The sequence below is a fragment of the Squalius cephalus genome, assembly GCF_949319135.1.
Source record: "Squalius cephalus genome assembly, chromosome: 19".
Lineage (NCBI taxonomy): Eukaryota > Metazoa > Chordata > Actinopteri > Cypriniformes > Leuciscidae > Squalius > Squalius cephalus.
In genome coordinates, this window is record NC_137140.1 from 993,176 (window position 1) to 1,020,640 (window position 27,465).

Sequence of the window (27,465 nt, forward strand, 5' to 3'; positions counted from 1 at the left end):
AAGATGACGCGGTGTGTTTGGACAGAAGACGAGACAGAGTTCTTTATTAAACTACTTAAAGACAACAGAATTATGGGAATACAGGATTCTAAACAACAAAGAAATGCCACAATTTTTCAAGAGCTTGAAGCAGAAATGAGGGAGAAACACCAGAAACTCCTCATCCGAGCCGCTCCCAGTATAAGGGTCTTTCCTTGCCATTAAAGCTTGAATAAAACACCTGCGTCTCCTTCCATTAATAATAATGTCTAGTGCACTGGCTGATATTTACATAAACCGACCAACAGCCATTGCCATGATTTTTGGAATGACTTAAAATTGACTTAAATTTGTGAAAAATTTTGTTTTAGTTGCACAACATCGGCTAATGGAAACATGTCGTTTTGCAGATTTTATTGACATTTAGAAAATATTGCATAAGTTTTGCACAAATCTGTAATGGAAACCAGGCTATTGAGATACTTTAAAATAAGAAATAAAGTCATACAGTCAGATAGAAAGCTAAACTGTGGCAAGTAAAGCAGTAATTGTGAGATATAAAGTCACATTGTGAAATATGAAGTGATGAAGTCAGATATTACATCACAGTTATGAAAAATAGAGACTGGGACAGAAAGAAATAATACAAGAAATAAAGTGACAAAGTGAGATATGAAATGGCAACTGTGAGAAATAATCACAAATACCTTTTTTTATAGGTGTAAACAGGTTTCCAGTATCTAAGAAAGACTCAAATCTCAAGTTTTAAAGGGATACTTCAGGATTTAGCATTAAGCTTTGTATTAGTAGAAAACCTGTAGTATTTTCGAATTACCGTGCTTTCCACCCTCATATCCCCCTGAGAGGAGAGATTTATGTATTTTTTGTCTGGAAAAAATCCTCCGATGACGCAAAAATCATCATTTTGCGTCATCGGAGGATTTTTTGGCCCGAGGCTAAAGACTACAGCCAGTAGATGGCGTTGTTCCGCATGTGTTCAACCCGCCCATAGAGGATCTCACTCACAGAATGTACACACAGTATCAGCCGTCTTTCTTTGGAAGCTAAGCTAGCAGGCTCTTGTTCTGTGGAGAAAGCTGAGTAAGTTAGTAGGGTTTTTTTTCCCGGACATGTCCGGCCGCCGAGATCGTCCAAAATGTCCGGGATTCGGCTTTTGCTTTCTGCAGTCGCCATTCATTGTTTACATGCACACCTTTTGTTTCAATCTAACTGAATTCATTCCGATTGGTGAATCTGACTTTAGTGTTTACATGAACGCTAAAAAAAGTGATCGGTTGATGTGCGTTTTAACATTGCTAAGAAAATTCCCGCCCCTCCGTGAGAGATACGAGACCGGCGCGTCTCAGTAATGACGCCACCGGCCTCGCGCCGTTCTCCCGCGCCCTCAGCCTCGTCCGGCTCGCCACAGTAAACATGAGGAATGGCGACTGTAGAACGCAAAAGCCGAATCCCGGACATTTTGGGCGATCTCAAAATCCTGGGCAAACTCGTCACGGAGTCTCACTCGGTCTCACTAGTAGCCTAGTCTTGTTGTTTTAAACTGCGCTTTCTTACCGGTAGGCGTGGCTTGGGAGTGGCCTCATAGGGCAGCGAAGCAAGTGCATTCTGGGAGGTGTTGTCTTTCATCCACATGAGCCAAAATACATTTTCTGGATTTTCTCAGTCTAGAAAGCTCCAAATTCAAAAATAATTTCACATTTCTTCTACATAAATGACCCATTTGAAATACACATTCATCTTTCCAGAGGTGAAGTACCCCTTTAAGTGTTGGCCAAGATTGATTTTCAATATCATATTTCATCAAATCAACCATAACCAAACGGGTCATGCCTCCATCAGAAAGCTGATTGTCTTCTATTCCTACAACCACTATATCGAGAAGTCATGATCCCCCCCCCCCTCCCTCCCCCTTCATACGGTCTCTGCTTTTAACCCTTAATTACTTTAAATATTAAAATCTGAAGGAAGGAAGGAAGGAAAGAAGGGATATTTATAACAATTTCTCATTGGGCCTCCATGAAACAGCTGGTTTTGGTTTCTTCAGAATAGACACCGTTCTGCAAGCTAACAAGCCTGAACAGCTCCAGGAGCCCGGAGGCTTTATCTCATCAAAGCACTGCGAGCGCAGATCATGTTATAGACAAGAGCCATCCAAACATCTGTCTCACTGATAGATCGTCTTCATTTTTTACACTCCGCTCGGAGACATCGAATATCTCAGGGCAAGATCATTTGCTTCAATGCATTAATATATGGACATTTATTCTCCACTGACAAGTTCAGGGATTCCTGAAATTCTTCAAACTATTTCAAAAGATAATTAATTAGGAATGCATGATATATCAACCACTATATCAATATCGGCTGATATATGTTATTTATATTTGTATCCATATATTTTTATTGTTATCGTTATCGGCCCGATAAGAACATTTGGCCGATATATTAAAGCTGATAAATAGTGTATTATCTCCTTCAGCTGAGACGCTTCAGATGCCACTGTTCAACATGATGGGTTTGAACTGCTTGAAATATGATTGAATCACTTCAAAAAGGAAAATAGAGTTCAGAGCAACATATTGTCATATCGGCTACATAACATTATCATGAGAACATCATTATAATTGTGTGATTGGGACATGATGAGACTTTTGTTTTTGTAATCAGAATCTCAAAAATGATATATAAATTTGGATTTAGATTTATCGGCCAATATATCGGTATTTAAGTATAAAGAATTATCGGTTATCGGTATCAGCCATGTTTGTTATTCAAAGAATTGGTGCATCCCTATAATTGATTCATCAGTGAAATAGATATGAAGTGAAGTTCTCCAGTGTTTGTAACGCACCTCCTGATCATCTCCTCCAGACTGGCCCTCATCTTGCCGATCTCGGTCAGGTTTTCCATGCCGTTCCTGCCGTCTCCCTCCAGCCTCCTCCTGCTCTTCTCCAGATCTGTCCTGTGTTTACGCTCCTGCTCCAGAAGATCCTCCAGCTACAGGACCAAATCATAGAGAAGGGACGGTTGAAACCGGGCCCCCGACATCAGTTTTAGAAGCACTATTCTAGTATCACACACAGGACATTCTAAAACACTTAATGTGTGTAGACTACGTGGCTTAATGTAATAAGACAGAGTTATTAAAAGACCAAACTCAGTAAACATCATACTAATAAAGTATACCATGTACAGAAAAAAAAAACGCAATACGTTTAATTACACGTTAAGCATTTCCCTCTCATAGAAAGCCATAAAAAAGAATCGCTTAAAGGATGCAAAATTCACTTTTATATGGTGTTTGCAGTGTGTGGACACAACCACCATACAATGAAGAAATCCATTCACTCCTTTTTTTTTTTAATCTTCCAAAAGTCGAAACACTCTCAATAATCAAGCCGTTTGGTTTTCTGAGCACTATGATGTCATAATGCTCATGCTCCGCCCACAACCGCTGACGGACTGTCCCGTATTAGCATATTTCCACCCCCAGCCATGTGTATATTGTCCGTCAAGACATCACTTTATGTGTCTTAAGTCACGCAATTAGTTACTTTTTGAGGGCGTAACGCAATATTGTAATGCATTACTTTTCTTAAAAAGTAACTAAGTCACGCAATTAGTTACTTTTTAAGGGAGTAACGCAATATTGTAATGCATTACTTTTCTAAAAAAGTAACTGAGTCACGCAATTAGTTACTTTTTGAGTGAGTAACGCAATATTGTAATGCATTACTTTTCTAAAAAAGTAACTACGTCACGCAATTAGTTACTTTTTGAGTGAGTAACGCAATATTGTAATGCATTGCTTTTCTAAAAAAGTAACTAAGTCACGCAATTAGTTACTTTTTAAAGGAGTAACGCAATATTGTAATGCATTACTTTTCTAAAAAAGTAGCTAAGTCACGCAATTAGTTACTTTTTGAGGGACTAACGCAATATTGTAATGCATTACTTTTCTAAAAAAGCAACTAAGTCACGCAATTAGTTACTTTTTGAGTGAGTAACGCAATATTGTAATGCATTACTTTTCTAAAAAAGCAACTAAGTCACGCAATTAGTTACTTTTTAAAGGAGTAACGCAATATTGTAATGCATTACTTTTCTAAAAAAGTAGCTAAGTCACGCAATTAGTTACTTTTTGAGGGTGTAACGCAATATTGTAATGCATTACTTTTCTTAAAAAGTAACTGTCACACAATTAGTTACTTTTTAAGGGAGTAACGCAATATTGTAATGCATTACATTTCTAAAAAAGTAACAAAAAGTAACTAATTGTGTGACTTAGTTACTTTTTTAGAAATGTAATGCATTACAATATTGCGTTACTCCCTTAAAAAGTAACTAATTGTGTGACTTAAAGGGAGTAACGCAATATTGTAATGCATTACTTTTCTAAAAAAGTAACTGAGTCACGCAATTAGTTACTTTGAGTGAGTAACGCAATATTGTAATGCATTACTTTTCTAAAAAAGTAACTGAGTCACGCAATTAGTTACTTTTTGAGTGAGTAACGCAATATTGTAAATAATGCATTACTTTTCTAAAAAAGTAACTAAGTCACGCAATTAGTTACTTTTTGAGTGAGTAACACAATATTGTAATGCATTGCTTTTCTAAAAAAGTAACTAAGTCACGCAATTAGTTACTTTTTAAAGGAGTAACGCAATATTGTAATGCATTACTTTTCTAAAAAAGTAGCTAAGTCACGCAATTAGTTACTTTTTGAGGGACTAACGCAATATTGTAATGCATTACTTTTCTAAAAAAGCAACTAAGTCACGCAATTAGTTACTTTTTGAGTGAGTAACGCAATATTGTAATGCATTACTTTTCTAAAAAAGTAACTAAGTCACGCAATTAGTTACTTTTTAAGGGCGTAACGCAATATTGTAATGCATTACTTTTCTTAAAAAGTAACTGTCACACAATTGGTTACTTTTTAAGGGAGTAACGCAATATTGTAATGCATTACATTTCTAAAAAAGTAACAAAAAGTAACTAATTGTGTGACTTAGTTACTTTTTTAGAAATGTAATGCATTACAATATTGCGTTACTCCCTTAAAAAGTAACTAATTGTGTGACTTAAAGGGAGTAACGCAATATTGTAATGCATTACTTTTCAAAGTAACTTCCCCCAACACTGTTCTGGACCGCAGACACAGACTCACATCTTCCGCCTGAAGCTTTAGCTTGGCTTTCTCTTTGGTCAAGAGGTTCACCTTCTCTTCCTCGCACTGCAAGTCCTCGATGGCCTGCTGCAAAGATAAAACAGAGAATCTTATGAGTCTGTCGAGCAGATGTGGCATAAATCTGACCAGGATGCTTTCATTCGCCCGATCACACAAGATGTCAGAGGAAGCATGATGTCTTAATCAAATCAGACCCTGAAAGGCACATTCATTCCTGTCTAAAGCAAAGCAAAGCAAACAAAAGTGCAAACTACACCGCGCCAACCCAACACTTTGGGTTTTGACTCCTTGAATGAAGAGCTCAAATAACAATCTGACAACTCTGGCAACCGGGTTGAGAAGGTAAAACCACCGGTCGTAAATCACACAGATGAGCTGCTACTGTTAGACATCTGGCTTACGTTACTCAACACCGCTCATAGAGTTTTATAGAGCACAAAAGAGATCGAGAGAAGAGAAAAAGACACTTCTTGACTTTCCAAGGTGAACTAAACGTTGCTCTGCATCAACATGAACACAAATACTGTACAGCAGCGGCCAATGAAGGGAGGATGTTCGGAAACCAGACAGTTTCTGGGTCCCATTGACTTCCATAGTAGGAAAAAAATATGCTATGGAAGTCAATGGGACCCAGAAACTGTCTGGTTACTGACATTCTTCTAAATATCTTCCCTTGTGTTCAGCAGAAGAAAGAAATTCATACAGGTTTGAAACAACATGAGGGTGAGTATATGATGACAGAATTTTCATTATAAAGTGAACTATTCCTTTAAAGCATAAGTCGACACTATTGCTGAGTATTTTCTCCTTAAAACTGCAGTGAACCAAAGACAGTCTCAAAAACACGCTTTGAAATCGCTGGTGTTTCTGACGTCACAAACTACCTTGTAACCAATCAGATCAACGTGTGATCGTCAACCAGTGGATCTCTGAGCTGAGTGAGTGGAGGCGGGGCTCATTTGCATATTCATAGAACCGCGTATACTAAATGAGGCAAGGGTGTCGAGTTACAGTCAAGCTGTTTTAAGGTATAAAGAAATGTGTAATTGTGGTGATCAAAGATGAGTTATAAAATGATTGACTACAGGGTGACTTTAATAATATTTGAATAAAGGGTAAATGAGAACTCATGTGCAGCTTTATTCCAATAATCATGAGAAAGCATTGGCTTGACTTGACAACTTGACTTAAACATGAACATAAAACATAACACTCACCAACAGTGGTTACAGGGAAAAAAGCTAAACAAAAGAACAATGCTAACATGAGGGCTATTTATACACAAGAAGAGTTGTTGTGAACAATCAAACAATGAACCAATGAGAAAACTAGACACATAACACATGACACATAAGACTAGGGAAGCACATGACAGGATCACATGACAAACAGGAACCATGACTATGAAAAGTACAAAATAAAACATGAATACATGAACGTGAACCTGAACCAAAACCAAAACGTGACTCTGAAGATGTTAATTAGGCCGGACATCAGTTTTGACCACTACTGTATTATTATTTCATTGGGAATAATGAAATAATAATACATTTATTTATTTATTTTTAAGAAAAAAATTTCCTTGATATTTATGTCCTTATGCCCCATAAAAAAAATTGAATTCATAAATTAAAAAAAAAAAATCATCACAGAGATGTGCATTCAAGCCAGGATGTTTATGAATTGCATTTTAATGCATATCTAAATGAATAAATCTTCAAAAAAAAAAAAAAAAAAACATAAAACAGCATCACGACACGGATGCATGAAGACATATTACTTCTGAAGTACTTAGCAACATTTGTTCTGAATTATCATAAAAAATACATGAATAATTCATCAATTTTATGACATGTAAATCCGTTTCTATTACGAATAGTGCCATAACGAGCCATGCACTGTGTTTTGATCAGTAATTTCAGAGCAGTTCACAGCTGCAACTCATTATAAACCATTTTGCAGGAAATATTTTTCATTATTTAAGAAATAATCACAGCAGTGACCTGAACTCTCTAAGTTACTTTCCAGATTAAAGTAGGAAACGGCTTGTTGCGCCAGAGGGAAGTGAACGCTAACCCGTTAACGACCCCCAACTTGTCTTCCAGATGCGTCTGTCCCATGCAAATGAAAAGCCTGTGCTGATTGCCTGACCTTTACACCAGTGCATCCCTGAAAACCACCAGTGAAAACTGTCCAGCATCTGTGTAAGCATCACCAGTGGGACACACTGCTACTGTTCATTCTGATCATTAACGGAGAATGCAATCCCATGTGATTTTACGACACTCACCTGGCTCAACTCCACCAGGTGCTCCTTCTCCTTCTGCAGCTTCTGGAGCAGGTCGTTCTTCTGCGCGAGATCCTCCGAGAGCTTCCTCACCACAGAGTCTGATGACTACACAGAGTAGGAGAAACAACATTTGTAAGATAAGCATGTGCAGTTAGGAAAAATTGTTGCAACTGTGAGCAAGTCACAATTAAGTTGCAATAAGAGAAATACATTTGTAATTTGAGAATTAAATTCGCGATTATGGGAATTAAAGTCACAATTACGAGGAATAAAGTTGCAATTCCAAGAAAAAGTATCAATTTTGAGCAATAAAGTCCTAATATGAGAGATAAAGTCACAATTACGAGAAATCGTCACAATTATGAGAAATAAAGTTACAGTTACAATTACCATACGAGAAATAGTTGCCATCATGAGAAATAAAGTTCTAATATGAGAAATAAAGTCACAATTACAAGAAATAGTAGCAATAACTAGAAATAAATTCTCAATTATGAGAAATAGTCACAGTTATTAGAAAGTCGCGAATACGAGACAAAGGTGTCATCGCGAAATAGTCACAATCAATCATAAGAAAGTCACAATTACACAAAATAAAGGCACACAATTACGAGAAATACTCGCAACTACAAGATATAGCAACATTTTTTAGTAAAAGTCACAATTACACGAAATAGTCACAATTACGAGAAATAGTCACTTCTACAAGAAAGACACAATTATGGGTAAAAGACACAATTACACTAAAGTCACACAATTACGAGAAATAGTCGCAACTACAAGAAATAGCCACAATTATGAGTGAAAGTCACAATTACCAGAAATAGCCACAATTACCAGAAATTGTCATAATTGTGAGAAATAGTCGCAATTTCGAGAAATAGTCACAGTTATGAGAAATAGTCAAAATTACGAACAATAAAGTCTCAATTTTGAGAAATAGTCACAATTAAGAGTAAAAGTCACAATTACACTAAATAAAGTCACACAATTACGAGAAATACTCACAACTACAAGATATAGCAAAAATTGAGTAAAAGTCACAATTACACGAAATAGTCACAATTACGAGAAATAGTCACAACTACAAGAAAGTCACAATTATGATTAAAAGACACAATTACACTAAATAAAGTCACACAATTACGAGAAATAGTCGCAACTACAAGAAATAGCCACAAATATGAGTGAAAGTCACAACTACAAGAAATAGCCACAATTACAAGAAATAAAGCCACAATTACCAGAAATTGTCATAACTGTGAGAAATAGTCGCAATTTTGAGAAATAAAGTAAAAATTACAAGAAATAGTTGCAATTACAAGAAATAAAGTCTCAATATGAAAAGTTGCAATTTCATTAAAAAAAAAGGCTCACACTGACTTTGTATGTGGCAGATGTGATTTGTTTCAACAACGGCATGAGGGACTAATAGAGGACGTGTGTGTGTGTGTGTGTGTGTGTGTGTGTGTGTGTGTGTGTGTGTGTGTGTGTGTGTGTCTGTCGGAGCTTTGAGAAGCAGATGTAGAGCAGAAGGGTAGAGAAGCTCCTCAAATACTTTCATCCTGATACACAGCTGTCATTTCACTTCCCTCTGAACTCAAATAGACATAAACGAGAAGTATGAGCAGATGAATATCTCCACTCCAAACATCTGCAGTTACTGTAAATTGTTAAGAGATGAGACAAAATCATAATTGGAAAAATTATGGACTGCGAGCTGTAATTGAAAGGTAGCACACCTAGCTTGAATTAGAAGTATGAAGTGCAGTTAAAGGTAACAATTATTATGATCATGTCACAATGCCTAAGGAACTTATTATATTTTTAAACATTTCAAGGGTTTTGTTTTCAATTTAGAAACAATGAAAGCTGAATGTCATGCTCTTACTTTTGCTATTTGTGTTTGAGTTGAGGTCACACGGGAAGTCACCCACAGTTTTGCTATGGCAACAAATGGACTACAAACTGATTTCACTTGAAGAGTAAAAGAGCAAACAAGCTGTACAGGTCTGGTCTTGTGTGTGTTAGCGTTAGCACCAGAATCTCACACATTTAGCATGGGCAATATGTCATACAAACACCTACTAAAGGATCCTGACAACTGCTGTCAGAACAACCCTCACCAAAGGTAATATATATGTCAGATTTCAAATGTGAATTGTAAGATAAAGCGAAAGACAGTCTGATGAGAAATAAAGTTGTAATTATAAGATATTAAGTCACGATAACAAAAAAATAAAGTTGCATTTAAGAAATAGTCACAGTTAGAAGTCACATTTGTAAGATAAAAAAATTAGCAATTATGAAAAAGTTGCAACTGTGACAAGGTCGCAATTGCAAGAAATAGAGTTTCAATTATGAGAAATAGTTGAAATGATGAGAAACAGTTGCAAAGAAAAACGAGACAAAGTTGCAATTACGAGAAATACATTTTACAATTACAAAATATAAAATTGCAATTTCACGAAATAAAGTTGCATTCATTCAAAATGGTCACAATTAGAAGTCATATTTGTAAGATAAACATTTGCAATTATGAAAAATAGTTCTAACAGTGACAAATCAATTACAAGAAATAAAGTCAATCACAAGACAAAGTCTCAATATGAAAAGTATAGTTGCAATTATGAGAAATAAACTTGCAATTATGAGAAATAAAGCCCTAATTGTAAGATATAGTCACTTTTTTTACTCAAAGCTTACTTAAAGTTTCCATGATTTCAGTTTTGCCTGAATGTTTCCAAATGCATACTTACAAGTTTTAAAGAAAATAAATGATTCCTTACTATCTGAAGTTAAAATCAAGAATAGTCCCAAGTTGCAACAAAAAAAGCGTAGCACATCTGCTCCAAAACATGAAGCATGAAAGATTACAATACACATTCAAATGATATTCTCCAGACTACTAATGATGCATGATTTACAGAGGAAACCCTCATCGGAGCAGATAATCGCTGCGCAGTGAGAGCACGGGTCAAACGCGTGTCAGCCAGAGTGTGTGAACCTCCTCAGTCCTACCTGTTTTCCCTTCTCCACTGAAGTCAGTGTGTTCTCCAGCTCCTCCAGACGCTCCTCCAGATGCTCACAGCGCTGCTCGGCCCGCTGGAGGCTCTCCTGCTCCTGGAGACCGAGAGAACGAGAGGCAATGATGAGTCTCACACTGCACACCGCATTCAGCCTCAGGGGAACAACTTCACAGGGTGATGACAAGAAAAAGAGCAACAAAACAGGCTCAAAGTGTAAAGCAGCAGCTGAGCTTTTCACCATTACCCTGTGATCTGAAGACTGTGGCTTCTAAGAGCATGAGAAGGATAAAATGCTTGACGCAGGATCCTGAATACAGCCCACACCAAATTTACGATAAAATTTCAAATGAAAGTCACTATTTCTTATAAAGGCAACTTTATTTTTCGTAATTGTCACAATAATGAGAAGTCATATTTGCAAGATAAACATTTGCAATTTTTAAAAATAGTTGCAATTATGAGAAATTAAGTAGCAATTACAAGATATAAAAGTTACAATTAAAAAAAGTTCCAATTATCAGAAATAGTCGCAATCACGAGAAAAAATATGCAATTATGAGAAATATAGTTGCAATTACGAGAAATAGATGCAAATATGTGAAATAGTCACAATTACAAGAAAAAGTCACAATTACCAGAAATAACATCACAATTACAAGAAAGTTGCAATTACGAGAAATAGTCACAATTACAAAAAATACAGTTGCAATTAAAAGAAAGTCGCAATTTTCGAGAAATAGTCACAGTTACAAGAAAAATAGTTGCAATTAAAATAAATAGTAGCAATTATGAGAAATAAAGATGCAATTACAAGATATAAAGTTGCGATTAAAAAAGTTCCAATTATGAGAAATAGTCGCAATCACAAGAAAAAACTATGCAATTACGAGAAATATAGCCATAATTACGAGTAGTAACCGTAATTATGAGAAATATAGTTGCAATTATGAGAAATAGTCGCAATTACGAGAAATAGATACAATTATGAGAAATAACATCACAATTACAAGAAATAGTTGCAATTACGAGAAATAGTCACAATTACAAAAAATATAGTTGCAATTAAAATAAAGTCGCAATTTCGAGAAATAAAGTCGCAATATCGAGAAATAGTCACAATTACAAGAAAAATTGTTGCAATTAAAAAAATTAGTAGCAATTATGAGAAATAAAGATGCAATTACAAGAAAGTCACAATTACAAGAAATTCTCGCAATCACGAGAAAAAAAAAATATGCAATTACGAGAAATATAGCCATAATTACGAGAAGTAACCGTAATTATGAGAAATATAGTTGCAATTATGAGAAATATAGTCGCAATTACGAGAAATATAGCCATAATTGCAAGTAGTAGTAATTATGAGAAATATAGCCATAATTACGAGAAGTAACCATAATTAGGAGAAATATAGTTGCAATTATGAGAAATAGTCGCAATTGCAAGAAATAGAAGCAATTATGAGAAATAGTCACAATTACAAGAAATAGTCACAATTACGAGAAATAACATCACAATTACAAGAAATAGTTGCAATTATGAGAAATATAGTCCCAATTACAAGAAATATAGTTGCAATTAAAAGAAAGTCGGAATTTCGAGAAATAAAGTCGCAATTACGAGAAATATAGTCACAATTACAAGAAAAATAGTTGCAATTAAAAGAAATAGTAGCAATTATGAGAAATAAAAATGCAATTACAAGAAAGTCACAATTACAAGAAATAGTCACAATTACAAGAAATACTCGTAATTACGAGAAATACAGTCACAATTAAAAGAAATATAGTTGGAAATACAAGAAATATAGTTGCAATTACAAGAAATAGTAACAATTATGAGAAAAACAGTCACAATTACAAGAAATTTAGTTGCAATTAAAATAAATAGTTGCAATTACAAGAAATATAGTCACAATTAAAATAAATGTAGTCAAAATGACGAGAAATAAAGAAATAAGAGAAATAAAGTGACCTTCTCCAACAGCCTCAGGCGACACACATTCAGAGGGTCACGACAGGAAAAAGAGCAACAATAGAGGATCAAAATGTAGCACCTCGTATCCAGCAGCTGAGCTGTTCACAACTGTCCTGTGATCTGAAGACAGAGGCTTCCAAAAGCATGAGAAGGACCAAATGAACTTCTCACGACGAAGCGGATCATTTATCAAACTAGTCCCAACAGGACATAAAAAGCTCTGCTTTCTGATCTCTCCTTAGAAACTTGTACTTAGACACGCATCATCATCGCTAAAGTATCTGTACCAAGTTAAAAACACACAAATATGAGGGTGCTTGCAAAGTTGGCACTGGATGCGTTATGCATATTTTTTCCATAAATGTGCTTATTGTGCTCTGAATTCAATCACCCTGACAAGTGCCCCCACTCATACGTGTTTGACTCGTTAGTAAATCTCTGTTTATAACACTTTCTTATCAACTAAGACATGAATGTGTGTGTGGCGCAGTGGATAAGACACATGCCTTTGGTGTGAGAGACCCGGGTTCGAATCCACTGTGAGACACCAATGTGTCCCTGAGCAAGACACTTAACCCCTAGTTGCTCCTGAGGCGTGCGACCTCTGACACATATAGCAATTGTAAGTCGCTTTGGATAAAAGCGTCAGCTAAATGAATAAATGTAAATGTAAAATGTAAATGAATGGAAGTGTTGCACGACCAACTGCAATATGAGAGAGACAGAACACCACTGGTTCAATATTTGGATGCTTAGTCATGTATAAAAGTGTATTTCACATTCTATTTCTAATGCCATTTGTTCAGTGTGTGCTTAATATATATTTGTATCCACTTTTGTCGAAATAGGCGTAATATGGTTTCGGTTGATTCATTCAGTAAACACAATGCATAGACACCCCTGATCCACTTGCAAACAGTAATTAGTGGTTTTTGCCGAGGCTCCGCTATGATTTCCACCTGGCGGATGTTAAAACATTCAAGACTTAGTTGAAGGAAGGACTTTGAGCACGATCTAGGGAATATCATAATTGGGAGTGTGCTCTTTTGACTTTTTTGGACTGTCCTATCAATGTCCTAACAACTGCATAGCAACCTATTAACCACTCTGAACGCTTTAGCAACTATATAACAACGCCCTGACAACCATACACAACACACATTCAATTTTTGCAATTCTGAAATGATGCACTTACTCTTCAACAAAAGTGATCTAGTTCAATACATGATCATATCAATGCAAGGATACAATTACAACATTAAGATGCATTCATTTGGCAGACACATTAAAGCAACTCAACAGTGAAGTGAAGGTAAACATTCACAGGTAGGCGTTCTCTGGGAATCAAAACCCTGACTTTGGCGTAACCGGCACCATAAACATGCATTATCAGGAGAACACACACACACACACACACACACGCAGTACCTGATGGAGTGGGACTGATGTGGTGAAACTGTCCCAATCCAGATCCTCATGCTCAGCTTCTACATCAGAGAGGGAACGTCGGACAGACTCAACCTGACAGACTCCGTCCATCTCTGAGAAACTGCAGTGATTTGATCTGAGCGGGACGCCCTCCTCCTGCGTCTCTAACAGCTGGAGGGAAACTACAGGAGGCGTCCAGCTGTTCGAGATGTAATGCATCCAGCGCCGGCCTCGTTCAGAAGTCCTGCCCTGGTCTAACACAAACAGGCGCTCTTGTTTGGGCCGAGGTGTTGAATAACAAACGGTGTGATGTCACTATCTGTCACGAAAGAGCTCGTGTTATTCGCAGGATTAAAGCGAATGAATGAGAAACGGGAAATGAGAATCTCTCTCGTGCATTTATTTAAAAAACCAATCCATGCCTACAGTCTGGAAAATGTCTGTGAGTGTCAGAAGAACAAAGCTATTATTGTAATCTATGTAAAAATCTGTTTGCCATTCATTTTCTACATGAATCACCAGACAAAACACTCAAAGCACTCAGACATCAACCATTTACATCTACAACAGGTGAACCGAGAACCATTACTGGCAGACGCTGATCATATCTCAACAGGTGTGCCTGAATCAACGCATGTAATCTATGGTGTGTGTAGTTTATTATTGGTGAATTGCACTGCCAACTACATACCATACATGTGATGGATGGCCCGACACCCACTCTATGCATCGGCTGAGACTGCGTAGAGTTTCAGGCGAAATAATGGTGGCCATTATGACGGCCTCTTCATGAATCTCAATGCTAATCATGATGTAATGAGATGATGCACGGGCACAGACATGAACGCCTTCACAATGAGCATAAATTATGACCAAACAATCTTCCCACTTTCCCAATGAATGAATATCAACAGATTTTCTTGTGTTTGTTTATAGCATGACAACTGTTGAGAAGGGAGTCCGCGAAAACACCAAAAACTTTAATATATGAAATGCATTGATTTATAGAGGTTTAGCTTTAATCCATTATGAGTATTTGAACAGTTTTGCATTTAACTCCACAAAAGTCCCATGAAACATCAGTAGATGTTTATGTCTTGCACCAGCAGGCCTATATAGGATCTTAATCTGCTTTCAGTTACTCTATTAGATTCTTGGCCCAAAAGCGATTAGTTAATGACTGATAATGGGTATTTTACTGCCATATAAAAATGTTGTCATAGAAGCTTGTACAGCAGACATGAGCCTTTCTGCTGAGAACCTTTTTTAAAGTTAGATACTAAAGCTTACACCCGCCATGGAATAAAAATGATAATTGCGACTTCTTATCTTGCAATTTTTACTTTTTACTTGGAATTCTGAGTTTCTTGAAATTGTGAGACTTTTTCCCCATAGAATACTGAAATTACATCTCGCAATTCTGAGCTTTTCCTTAGAATTCTGGGTTTACATCTCTCAATTCTGACCTTTTCCTCGGAATTCTGAGTTTACATCTCTCAATTCTGAACTTTTCCTTGGAATTTTGAGTTTACATCTCTCAATTCTGACCTTTTCCTTGGAATTTTAGATTTACATCTCTCAATTCTGACCTTTTCCTTGGAATTTTAGGTTTACATCTCTCAATTCTGACCTTTTCCTTGGAATTTTGAGTTTACATCTCTCAATTCTGACCTTTTCCTTGGAAGTCTGGGTTTACATATCTCAATTCTGACCTTTTCCTTGGAATTTTGAGTTTACATCTCTCAATTCTGACCTTTTCCTTGGAATTTTGAGTTTACATCTCTCAATTCTGACCTTTTCCTTGGAAGTCTGTGTTTACATCTCTCAATTCTGACCTTTTCCTTGGAATTTTAGGTTTACATCTCTCAATTCTGACCTTTTCCTTGGAATTTTGAGTTTACATCTCTCAATTCTGACCTTTTCCTTGGAAGTCTGGGTTTACATATCTCAATTCTGACCTTTTCCTTGGAATTTTGAGTTTACATCTCTCAATTCTGACCTTTTCCTTGGAATTTTGAGTTTACATCTCTCAATTCTGACCTTTTCCTTGGAAGTCTGTGTTTACATCTCTCAATTCTGACCTTTTCCTTGGAATTTTAGGTTTACATCTCTCAATTCTGACCTTTTCCTTGGAATTTTGAGTTTACATCTCTCAATTCTGACCTTTTCCTTGGAAGTCTGGGTTTACATATCTCAATTCTGACCTTTTCCTTGGAATTTTAGGTTTACATCTCTCAATTCTGACCTTTTCCTTGGAATTCTGAGTTTACATCTCTCAATTCTGACCTTTTCCTTGGAATTTTAGGTTTACATCTCTCAATTCTGACCTTTTCCTTGGAATTCTGAGTTTACATCTCTCAATTCTGACCTTTTCCTTGGAAGTCTGGGTTTACATCTCTCAATTCTGACCTTTTCCTTGGAATTCTGAGTTTACATCTCTCAATTCTGACCTTTTCCTCGGAAGTCTGGGTTTTACATCTCTCAACTCTGACCTTTTCCTTGGAATTCTGGGTTTATATCTCTCAATTCTGACCTTTTCCTTGGAAGTCTGGGTTTACATCTCTCAATTCTGACCTTTTCCTTGGAATTCTGAGTTTACATCTCTCAATTCTGACCTTTTCCATGGAATTCTGAGTTTACATCTGTCAATTCTGACCTTTTCCTCGGAAGTCTGGGTTTTACATCTCTCAACTCTGACCTTTTCCTTGGAATTCTGGGTTTATATCTCTCAACTCTGACCTTTTCCTTGGAATTCTGAGTTTACATCTCTCAACTCTGACCTTTTCCTTGGAATTCTGGGTTTATATCTCTCAACTCTGACCTTTTCCTTGGAATTCTGAGTTTACATCTCTCAATTCTGTCCTTTTCCTTGGAATTCTGGGTTTACATCTCTCAATTCTGACCTTTTCCTTGGAATTCTGGGTTTACATCTCTCAATTCTGACCTTTTCCTTGGGATTCTGGGTTTACATCTCTCAACTCTGACTTTTTTCTCAGAAAACCAAGTTTATATCTAGAAATTGTGTTTTTTCTCTGAATTTTCTTTGAATTCTGACTTTTCTTAGAATTGCGAGTCTAGATTGCACAACTGCAAGATATAAACTCGCAATTATGAGAAAAAAAGTTCAAACCTTTGAGATTAAATTTAAAAAAAAAATGTATTCAGTGGCAGAAATAAGCTTCCATGGGATACTTACTGAAGTAGCTGCGACGGTACTTCTGAATTATCAGGACTAAATTCAAAAGTTTATGACAAGAAACAAAGAGAAAAATGAGAGAGACGGTCATGAGCTGTCTGGAAATGTTGAAACGGCTGTGTAGTGTAGATCTGCACTCGTTCTGATCATTTGGAAGTAATTGGTGTTATTAATAGATTCCAGTCTTATGTCCATCACAAAGTAGAAGAAAACAACTTTTCTAACTGTGCTAAACTCTTGAGTCACACAAAAAGATCTGTGCTCAAACGAGTCCATTAAATGTGATATTAAAAATGTGGTTTTAAAATAATGTACTCTCTGATAAGACCCAATTAATCCACTGTCTCTAACCCAGTAATCAGCGGTTGTGGGCTGACAGCAGGAGACGGATGAATTACGGTTGTGTGAATCTGGATCTGCTGTAATTACAGCAGAGAGATGGGGATGGAATCAGGGAGGATCACGGAGAGGGCCCATTTTCCAAGAACACTGGAAATATACTACATCAGCCAGAATAACCTTACACAGGGTCAAATGCATGATTCATAATCACCTGACATTAAATAATGTATCATATCAGCATTTGTTCACACTGTGGCGTCCAGTTTTGATATTCCTGCACACAGAACAGGACAACACTCTGACCCTTTCTGACGGCTATCCAAAAATACAGTAACAAATGAAAGTTTCATCATCTTGAGCCAGAAACTGGCGCTGTGTATTCTGACCAGGCAGCACAAAGATATTTTACTCTTTATTACCAGCTAAAGGTGCAGAAAAGTCAAGACACCTTTCATATTCAGTAAAAAATAATGACTAAACTTGCTTGGCAAAGGATGAATCTGACAGCCTCCTATAACCTGATGACACATACAGTATTATAAAGTTCGGGTCAGTCCAGACATCTGCAAACATTAATGACTGTATCAATGTCTCCAAAAATATCAGATAATTTGATCCATGTATGACAAGGCAAGATTAGGTTGTACGTTGGAAATGTCACGTGGTGCGTGAATGATTCAATGACTCATTTAACAACTTAACTTGTTTTATAACTGGATGTATCAGTGTTTTTGAACAAATCGGATGGATGGACGGACGATTTAAAAACTTAACTTGTTTCATAACTGGATGTATCAGTGTTTTTGAATGCATCTTTTGAATGAATGAATGAATGATTGATTCAACGACTCATTTAAAGACTTCGGATGGATGGATGGATGGATGGATGGATGGATGGATGGATGGATGGATGGATGGATGGATGGATGGATGGATGGATGGATGGATGGATGGATGGATGGATGGATGGATGATTTAAAGACTTTACTCGTTTCATTACTGGATGAATCAGCGTTCTTCAACGAATATCTTGAATGAATGATTCAATGACACATTTTTAACAGTCACTTGTCGCCACCTACTGGTGTAACGATGTAATCATGCAATCAAATGTCAAGTTACTTTTAAAAGGTAGTTTACTCTTTTTGATCACTTCCATAGACAACAGTGTTTATGTCCTAACTTTAAACTTTTATCCCAAAGCTTCTGTGATCATCTCTGTCAATCGCTGTCATTTAGAAATAAGATCGTGTGGGTTTTTGACTCGAGATCGCAATCTGTCAAACGATTAATCACATAACTAATTAAAAGTAGGGCTGTCAAACGATTAATCGCGATTAATCGCATTCAAAATAAAAGTTTGTTTTTACATAATATATGTGTGTGTACGGTGTATAATTATTTTCTATATATAAATACACATGCATGTATATAAGAAATATTTGCATGCATATACTGTGTATATATATTTATATTATATATAATTTATATTATATATAAATATTTTATATATAAATAACACATTTTTCTTAAATATATATGCATGTGTGTGTATTTATATATAGAAAATAATTATACTCCATACACACACATATATTATGTAAACACAAACTTTTATTTTGGATGCGATTAATCGTTTGACAGCCCTAATTAAAAGTATATATATATATATATATATATATATATATATATATATATATATATATATATATATATATATATATATATATATATACACACACACACACAAACACACTGGAAGAGTCAAGCTTGGCTACAAACTTCAAAGGTCACAGCATTAATGCACTTATAAACACACTTGTTCACTCCATCTGAGCCGCAATACAATGATTTACTGAAACAAAGAGAAGCGTATGAGAGAGCCGAGCATCTGCTAATGCATTCACCAGCTCAGATCTTCCTCGATCTTGGCTGAGCTGCAGCGTGGCATTTCTGCAAGCTCTGGCAATATCAGCACAATCCCAGACCCAGACATATTTCACCCAGCGGGCGACACAAAATCTTCAGCTAATAGTGTCGTACTCGCTTCCCATGGTTGTGTTCCAGTGGGTGGGCTGTAAAGACACACAATCCCGTCTCTCCATCACAATACGACTGAACGACCAGAGCTCAGTCAACAAATAAAAACAGTCCGTATCCGATCACAGATGGAAGGCGGATCTTGCACATTTGCTGAATAACTCAGTCTATGAAAGCATATTATTATGCACTGTAAACTGTCTACCAGCAGAGTAATAAATAACTACCTTAATATGAAACAGCAGGAATAAAACCATATAGAGCCAGAGTCCAAAAGTCTGTGAGCGCACTGACAATACGCTTTCAACTGGAAACAAAAGATTTAGGACTTTTAAAATATAAAATTTTAGCATTGTGATGTAAATATTCAACATGGAAATAAAAATATTTCAGATTCTGCGTTTCAAGGTCACTAATCTGTAGATAGATTTATAGTAATATTTATAAAAAGCATGTGCATTTAAGTGGAAAAATGTTAAACAGAAGCATTTTCACTAGTGCACTGGACACTAATCTGATCATTTCTAATATAATTGGTAACACTTTATTTGGATAGTCCACTTTAGACATTCTACTGACTATAAGAAACTTTGCAACTACAAGTCAACTTATTCTCCTAACCCGAACCCGAACATCTAACCATAACCTAACAGTCTACTAATACTCCAATGAGAGTTAAAGTTACTTATGTCTAAAGTGGACTGTCCAAATCAAGTGGAACCATATAATTGATAACAAATACATTATATTTATCACTTGAGAAGCATGTGCATTATAGAAATTAAAATATTTCAGATTCTGCATTTCAAGGATAGATTTATAGTAATATGTATATATTTCTTATAAAAAAAAGGAAAAAAGTCAAACAAGCATTTTCACAGGTGCTCTCAGACATCTGGACACTAATCTGATTACTTTACATTTATCACTCGAGAAGCATGTGCATTAAAGTATAAAATGCCAAAACAGAAGCATTTTCACCAGTGCTCTAGACACTAATCTGATTATTTCTAATATAATTTATAACAAATATTTAATTCGTTATATTTTTCACTCAAAAAGCATGTGCATTAAAGTATAAAATGACAAAAATACTTCACCAGTATTCTAGAAACTAATCTGATTATTTCTAATATAATTTCTAATAAATATTTAACGCATTACATTTTTCACTCGAGAAGCATGTGCATTAAAGTCTAAAATGCCGTATTTGCACTAGAACGGTCAGACTTGACTCTCTGTCTTCTGTGGGCATTCCTGCATCAGTAATGAAGACTCACAGCACGCATCTGGACGAACACCTCCTGTTTCTCGTGGCTCAGCTCTGAGTTCTCCCCCTCCAGCTGTCGCACTCGGCACAGCAAGCGCTCGCTCTGCTCGATGGCTTTCTTCAGCTCGTCTCGGTCCCTCATGACTGTCTGCTCTCTGGGCTTCAGTGGATGAACCTGACGAAGGAGAAAGAGTTTCTTCAGTCTCAGCGGCTCCTCCTGCTTCTTACACTGTCATCATCACTGAACGTACTGAAGCTGGACCGGGACGCTATTCTCTTCTGGAAACAATCTTTGCTGCATTATTTTCCTGTTATCTCTGCTTTAAAACACTCATTATTGTACAAAGCGCTGTATAAATAAAGCTGACTTGACTCTCCTGGATCAAACACGCACACAAACTGCTTCAATGTACCGAGTGCACGAGAAAAAGTCATAAGGAAAAAGCGGTAACACTTTACAATAAGGTTCATTAGTTAACATTATTTAATTAACATGAACTAACACTGAGCAACACATTTACAGTATTTATTAATCTTTGTTAATGTTAGTTAATAATAATCCAGCTGTTCATTGTTTGTTCGTGTTAGTTCACAGTGCATTAACTAATGTTAACAAGATTTCAATAAAGTATTAGTAAATGTTGAAATTAATATTAACTAAGATTAATTAATGCTGTAGAAGTATTGTTCATTCTTAGTTCATTAACTAAGGTATTTAACTAATGAACCTTATTGTTAAGTGTTACTGAAAAAACATTAACAGGATTAAACTGCATTAAGCAAAAGAGTCTGTTAAAGTAATAGTGTGAAAATCTCACTGAAATTCATATACAGTCTTATTTTGAAATTCAAGGAGGTTGTCATTAATGACCATCATTATAAAAAGCAGGAGGTTGATCAGACAGCAACACTGTGTCGGCTCAGATCCGGCCCACGCTGAATCCACATGTCCCGGATGTGGGCCGGATCTGAGCCGACACAGTGTTGCTGTCTGGGTCTGAACTGAAGTATATATTGCAAACGCTGTGCCATAAAGCAGTGCAACTCTGTGTCTGCCTCTATAAAGCAGTCAGGTGATGTATACATTATATTCAGTGTTATACAAATACATTTCTCTTAGCCCAGGTTTCTTCATGTAAAGTTTGTAACATACTTTGGTTAAAATTCCTCAATGGTTGTGTAAAACACCACTCTTTTACCTCCTCAAAAACAGCTCTGTTCACAGCGACCCGTTTCAGTGCATGTCTCTTTAAATGATAATGATTCATTGTATGGTGGTTGTGTCCACACACACTGCAAACACCATATAAAAGTGAATTTTGTATCAGATGACCCCTTGAATGTAACTCGACACCCGTATACGCGGTTCTATGAATATGCAAATGAGCCCCGCCTCCACTCACTCACTCACTCAGCTCAGAGATCCACTGGTTGACGATCACACGTTGATCTGATTGGTTACAAGGTAGTTTGTGACGTCAGAAACACCAGCGATTTCAAAGCGTGTTTTTGAGACTGTCTTTGGTTCACTGCAGTTTTAAGGAGGAAATACTCAGCAATGCTGTCGACTTATGAACTTACACATGCTTTGTCTTAAAGCACATTAAAAACACCACATAGACACATAAACAACATTAAAAGCTGGATTTTCACCACAGACAGACTTTAAAGGTTTTTAGATAAACATTCTTATAGATATTATAAGCAAATGATAACTATGAGGGCATAATCTGTCAATCTGTACATCATCATGTCTACTGGCTTTATTATTCAATTAATTATCTTATTATTATTATTATACAAGGGTACTGTCTCATTAGATGGTCAAAAACAGCAATGTGCTTCAGTATTTGCACGTGCACGATTGTGAAACAGTTCAATAAACAAGAGGTTAATATTGAATAACTTACATTTTGGATACAACATTGACAGATATTGTTGTTGCACCACCAACGAAATTAGTTCCAAACGAAGCGAGTCACGCCATGTGTTCCCATTCAGTCGGTCAACTCGGTACAACACATAAGACTATGGGATATCGCGCTCTAGCGCCATCTGCTGAAGACACCTTTATTCACGCCTGAAAGGCAAATGACGCATGACGACGTGGGCGGGGCCACCTGCCCACAGCATATAAATGCAGTCGTATGCGTCATATCCTTTGTTCTTCAGCTCTTCACCGTGCTGCTAGAACGCCATCACGCCACAATCTTCATAGGAAAAAAAAAGCGCCCACGGTGGTGATTCCTATTGAAAGGCACAACAGAGAAAAGTTTTAAAAGCATAAGTTTAGCATTGCTAACTAAAGCTAATTAATTCTTTTTCTCGGGGAAAAATGGCTAACAATAAAAATTCTCGCCCATGTCCAATGGCATGTGGCTACTTATTGTCTGAAAAAGATACACACGAGCACTGCCCGGTATGTTTGGGGATTGTCCACGCTAAGCTGGCTCTCTCCAACACGGGAACATGTATACACTGCCGACAGCTTCGTCGTTCGACACTCGAACGACATGTAGCGTTTGTTGAACGAGTGCTCGAGAATACAGCGGATAGACACGGTCCGCTTCTGTCTTCAGGTACTGTTCCAGATACGGCACTAGCTGGTTTTGAGGAAACAGATACTTGGGGCGACCGTATGGAAGCCGGGGAGGTTATAGGGGATTTTAATAATGTTCCCCTGATAGCTTCATTGGAGTGTCGGGAGGAGGACTCTGTCTCGCTAGAAGCAGGCGAAGAGTTCATTGACGATAGTTTTCAGCCGGAGCAGGTCATGGCTTCCCCCTCACTCTCCGAGGTGACGGGGGGAAGTGAGTTTATGGAGGAGCCCTTCCTTGAATTATATCGAAGGGCGGCAGCAAAGCTGACAGTGGAGTGGCCTGCCCCTCCACCGGTTCAGAAAAGCTCACGTTTCGGCGGGTTCTATTTATCTCCGGTTCAAACTGTGGTAAGAACACATCTGCCGATTTACCCAGACTGTATAGCAGAGCTTACATCTTCATGGTCGAAACCCATGTCTACTCTTTCCCCGGTGTCGGGTATGAGTAAGTTCACCGACCTCGAAGGTGCACAGGAAGCTGGGTTAATGTCAGCTCCACCAATGGAGCATTCGCTTGCGACTTACTTGGCTCCAATGCATAATAGCGGTATCGCGGGCATCCCCACTCTCCCGTCAGGACCGTGTAGGTTCTCGTATAGACAGCTTAGCAGGATTTATAGTGATCAGGCCTGCACGGCTAGAGCCTTGAGCACAATGTCCTTGCTACAAACGTATCAGGCTATCTGCTTGGGGGAACTAAGCGAGGCTATGTCAGAGGGAAGACCGTGTGACGAGCTCATGGGGGAGGTGAGATCTACCGCTGATTATATACTGCGCACAACACGTTGCGCGTTGGTATCATTAGGTCATGCGATGGCCAGTACAGTGGTGGCTCAGCGCCATCTATGGTTGACTCTGGCGAACCTGCCGGAACGAGATCGGAATGCGTTCCTCGGCGCACCAATCTCTACCACGGGTCTGTTTGGTGAGGGTCTTGACGCGTTTCAAGCACGATTTGAAAATTCAAAAAAACAAGCAGAATCTCTCAGGGGCTCAATGCCCAGAAGGTTTAATAGACCAACACAATCACCTGCTCAGCCAGGGTCTAGGGCGTCGTCTCGACCGCCGCCAGCTAAAAGACCGGCTGCTGTAGCAGCGCCGAGACACAATGCTTGGGAGGCTAAACCTAGGCGAACGTACCCACAACCTAAACAGCAGGCGGGGTCGGGGAAGAAAGACCCGCCCCCAGCGAAAGGGAAATTTTTCTCCGCAGAAAGGAGGGGACGGCCGAATTCCTAGCTTGCAGGCGGGGGAGGATCATCGGCCCAGAGGCAGCCGCATTCTTCTCTCAGTGAAAAGGAGACCTTGCAAAAGAGCGGGTTCAGTTTTAAGTTCATTTTCAATAAAGAAACTTTGTGTTCAGCATTCAATGCCTCGTGTTATGATTTGTCAAAACAATCATGCAATGCCTCATGTATTGATTTGTCAGGACAATCAAAGTGTGTTGAAACCACCAAACTCAAAAATAAACCATGTGTTGTCAAAGGGGGAAAAAGCAGGGATATCCAATATCCAGCAATGCTCAATAAGAGAGATGGGGGTTTCCCCGGTGATGCCGGGAATCCTTGCTGTCAACCTGGAACGGTGGCGCGCATGCGCACCAACTCCATGGGTCCTTCGCACGATTCAGAGCGGTTATCGGCTGCAGTTCCTCTCACGCCCCCCCCGTTTCGGCGGGGTAATTACGACATCAGTGTCAGGGGAGGCTTCCCCAGTATTAAGAGAAGAAATTCGGGTTCTTCTCAGCAAAGCTGCAATTCAGGTGGTTCCACAGGGAAAAACGGAGGAAGGGTTTTACAGTCGTTACTTCCTCCTCCCAAAGAAAAGTGGGGGCTTACGCCCGATTTTGGATTTACGGCAGTTGAACAAACACCTCAGATGTTACAAATTCAAAATGCTCACAGTACGTCATCTACTATCCTCTCTGCGTCCCCGGGAATGGTACACATCGGTGGATTTGACCGATGCGTATTTCCATGTCATGATTCACCCAGATCACAGACAATTTCTGAGGTTCTCCTTCGAGGGGACGGTATACGAATTTCAAGTCCTGCCGTTCGGGTTGTCCCTGGCACCGCGCATATTCACGAAATGTGCAGAAGCGGCACTGACTCCGCTGCGTCATCAAGGCACGAGAGTATTCGCCTATTTGGACGATCTACTCCTGGCCGCGGATACCAGGGAACAAGCAGTATTGCAAACACAGACCCTTGTCTCCCACCTACGAGATCTGGGATTTTTAATAAATCTCAAAAAGAGCTCCCTAGTTCCGTGTCAGCGGATTTCATATCTCGGTTTAGAGATCGATTCAGTAAAGAACACAGCTACGCTGTCACTTCAAAGAGCCGAGAATTTTCGCAACTGCCTGAGTCTCTTCCGACTAGGACGGCGAATACGTTTTCACACAGTGTTGAGGCTGCTGGGGTTGATGGCCTCAATAATAACAGTCGTTCGACTCGGTCTCCTCTTTATGCGTGCGTTCCAGAGATGGGCGCTGAGCACTGGTCTAAATGTCACACGGCATTTAAACAGACAAGTAACGATAACGCCAGCGTGCGTTCGAGCTCTGGTTCCCTGGGGATCCCCGAGTCTATTGACAGAGGGAATCCCTCTAGGCAGAGTTACGTCACGTGTAGTAGTGACGACCGATGCATCCCTACATGGATGGGGAGCCCTATGCAAGGGGAATTCTGTGAGAGGAGAATGGTCGTCAACACTGAAGGGGCGCCATATAAATTATTTGGAATTGCAGGCAGTTCTTTTGGCACTGAAACACTTTGTGCAGCATCTGCACGGCGAACATGTGTTAGTCAGAACGGACAACACGACGGTAATATCATATATAAACAGACAAGGGGGCACACGTTCTCTTCCACTGCTGCAACTAACACATGCACTCCTAATATGGGCCAGCGAACACTTAGCGTCACTCAGGGCAGTGCATGTCCCGGGCCACCTGAATGGCGGTGCAGACCTGCTATCCCGGGGAGGACCACAGGTCAGGGAATGGCGTCTGCACCCGAGAATAGTGGCGCAGATTTGGGATCGGTTCGGCAGGGCCGAGGTCGATCTTTTTGCGTCCAGGGAAAACACGCACTGCCCGCTGTTTTTCTCGATAATAAACAGCAGCGCTCCGCTGGGGGTGGACGCGCTGTCTCATGTGTGGCCCAAAACTCTACTATATGCGTTTCCGCCGGTAGATCTGATACAGCCCACTCTGGACAGAGTGCGTCAGGAGGGTCTGTCACTAATTTTGGTAGCCCCGTGCTGGCCAACGAAAACATGGTACGCGGGTATCATGACACTGCTGTCCGGGACACCATGGTGTCTTCCCCAATGCAGGGATCTGCTGTCCCAGGCAGAAGGACAGATTCTACACCCCCGGCCGGAACTGTGGCATCTATGGGCCTACCCGCTGAGAGGGTGAATCTAGTAGCAGCAGGGCTCCCAATTAATGTTGTGGCCACGATACAAAGTGCTAGAGCACCATCAACAAGGGGGCTTTACGCGTCGAAATGGCGCATATTTGAACAGTGGTGCGGACAAAAGTCATTATCACCTTTTCAATGCCCGATTGCAGGAATATTAACTTTTCTGCAGGAATTGTTTGAAGAAGGTCGCTCACATTCCACACTGAAGGTTTATTTAGCAGCCATTTCGGCCTGTCACGAGGGTATTAATGGGTCCGCGCCAAGCGCGCACCCCCTGGCCGTTCGGTTCCTTAAAGGAGCGAAGCGGCTGAAGCCCGTTACAAAGTCGATGATACCATCATGGGACCTAACTGTGGTCTTGGAGGCTATGTGTGAACCTCCATTCGAGCCCTTAGAGTCATTGGATCTAAAGATGCTGTCTTATAAAACAGCCCTATTGCTCGCGCTGGCATCAGCGAAGCGCATTGGGGATCTTCATGCGCTATCAGTGCATCCCTCATGCATCCAGTTTGCACTGGATGGGTCTAAAGTGCTGTTGCGCCCGAACGCGGCGTATACACCAAAAGTCATGTCAGGGACTTATAGTTCACTCTCTTTCGAGCTGCCAGCTCTGTCAAACCTCTCGATTGACTCGGAGGAAGACAGGAGACTCCATGCGTTATGCCCTGT

At 38.8% G+C, this 27,465-nt stretch overlaps 1 protein-coding gene across 1 annotated transcript in view; it reads right to left on the reverse strand.

The window, feature by feature from the left end:
* Positions 1 to 27,465, reverse strand: part of LOC307147305 (myosin-4) — an 84,876-nt gene that overhangs the window by 51,278 nt on the left and 6,133 nt on the right. The window contains exons 2-6 of the mRNA XM_079851974.1: positions 20,777 to 20,941; positions 10,506 to 10,607; positions 7,485 to 7,589; positions 5,174 to 5,260; positions 2,852 to 2,997 (exon numbers count right to left, since the gene is read on the reverse strand). Coding sequence (XP_079708100.1) covers positions 2,852 to 2,997; positions 5,174 to 5,260; positions 7,485 to 7,589; positions 10,506 to 10,607; positions 20,777 to 20,941 — 605 coding nt within the window. The remainder of the gene's footprint in view (positions 1 to 2,851; positions 2,998 to 5,173; positions 5,261 to 7,484; positions 7,590 to 10,505; positions 10,608 to 20,776; positions 20,942 to 27,465) is intronic.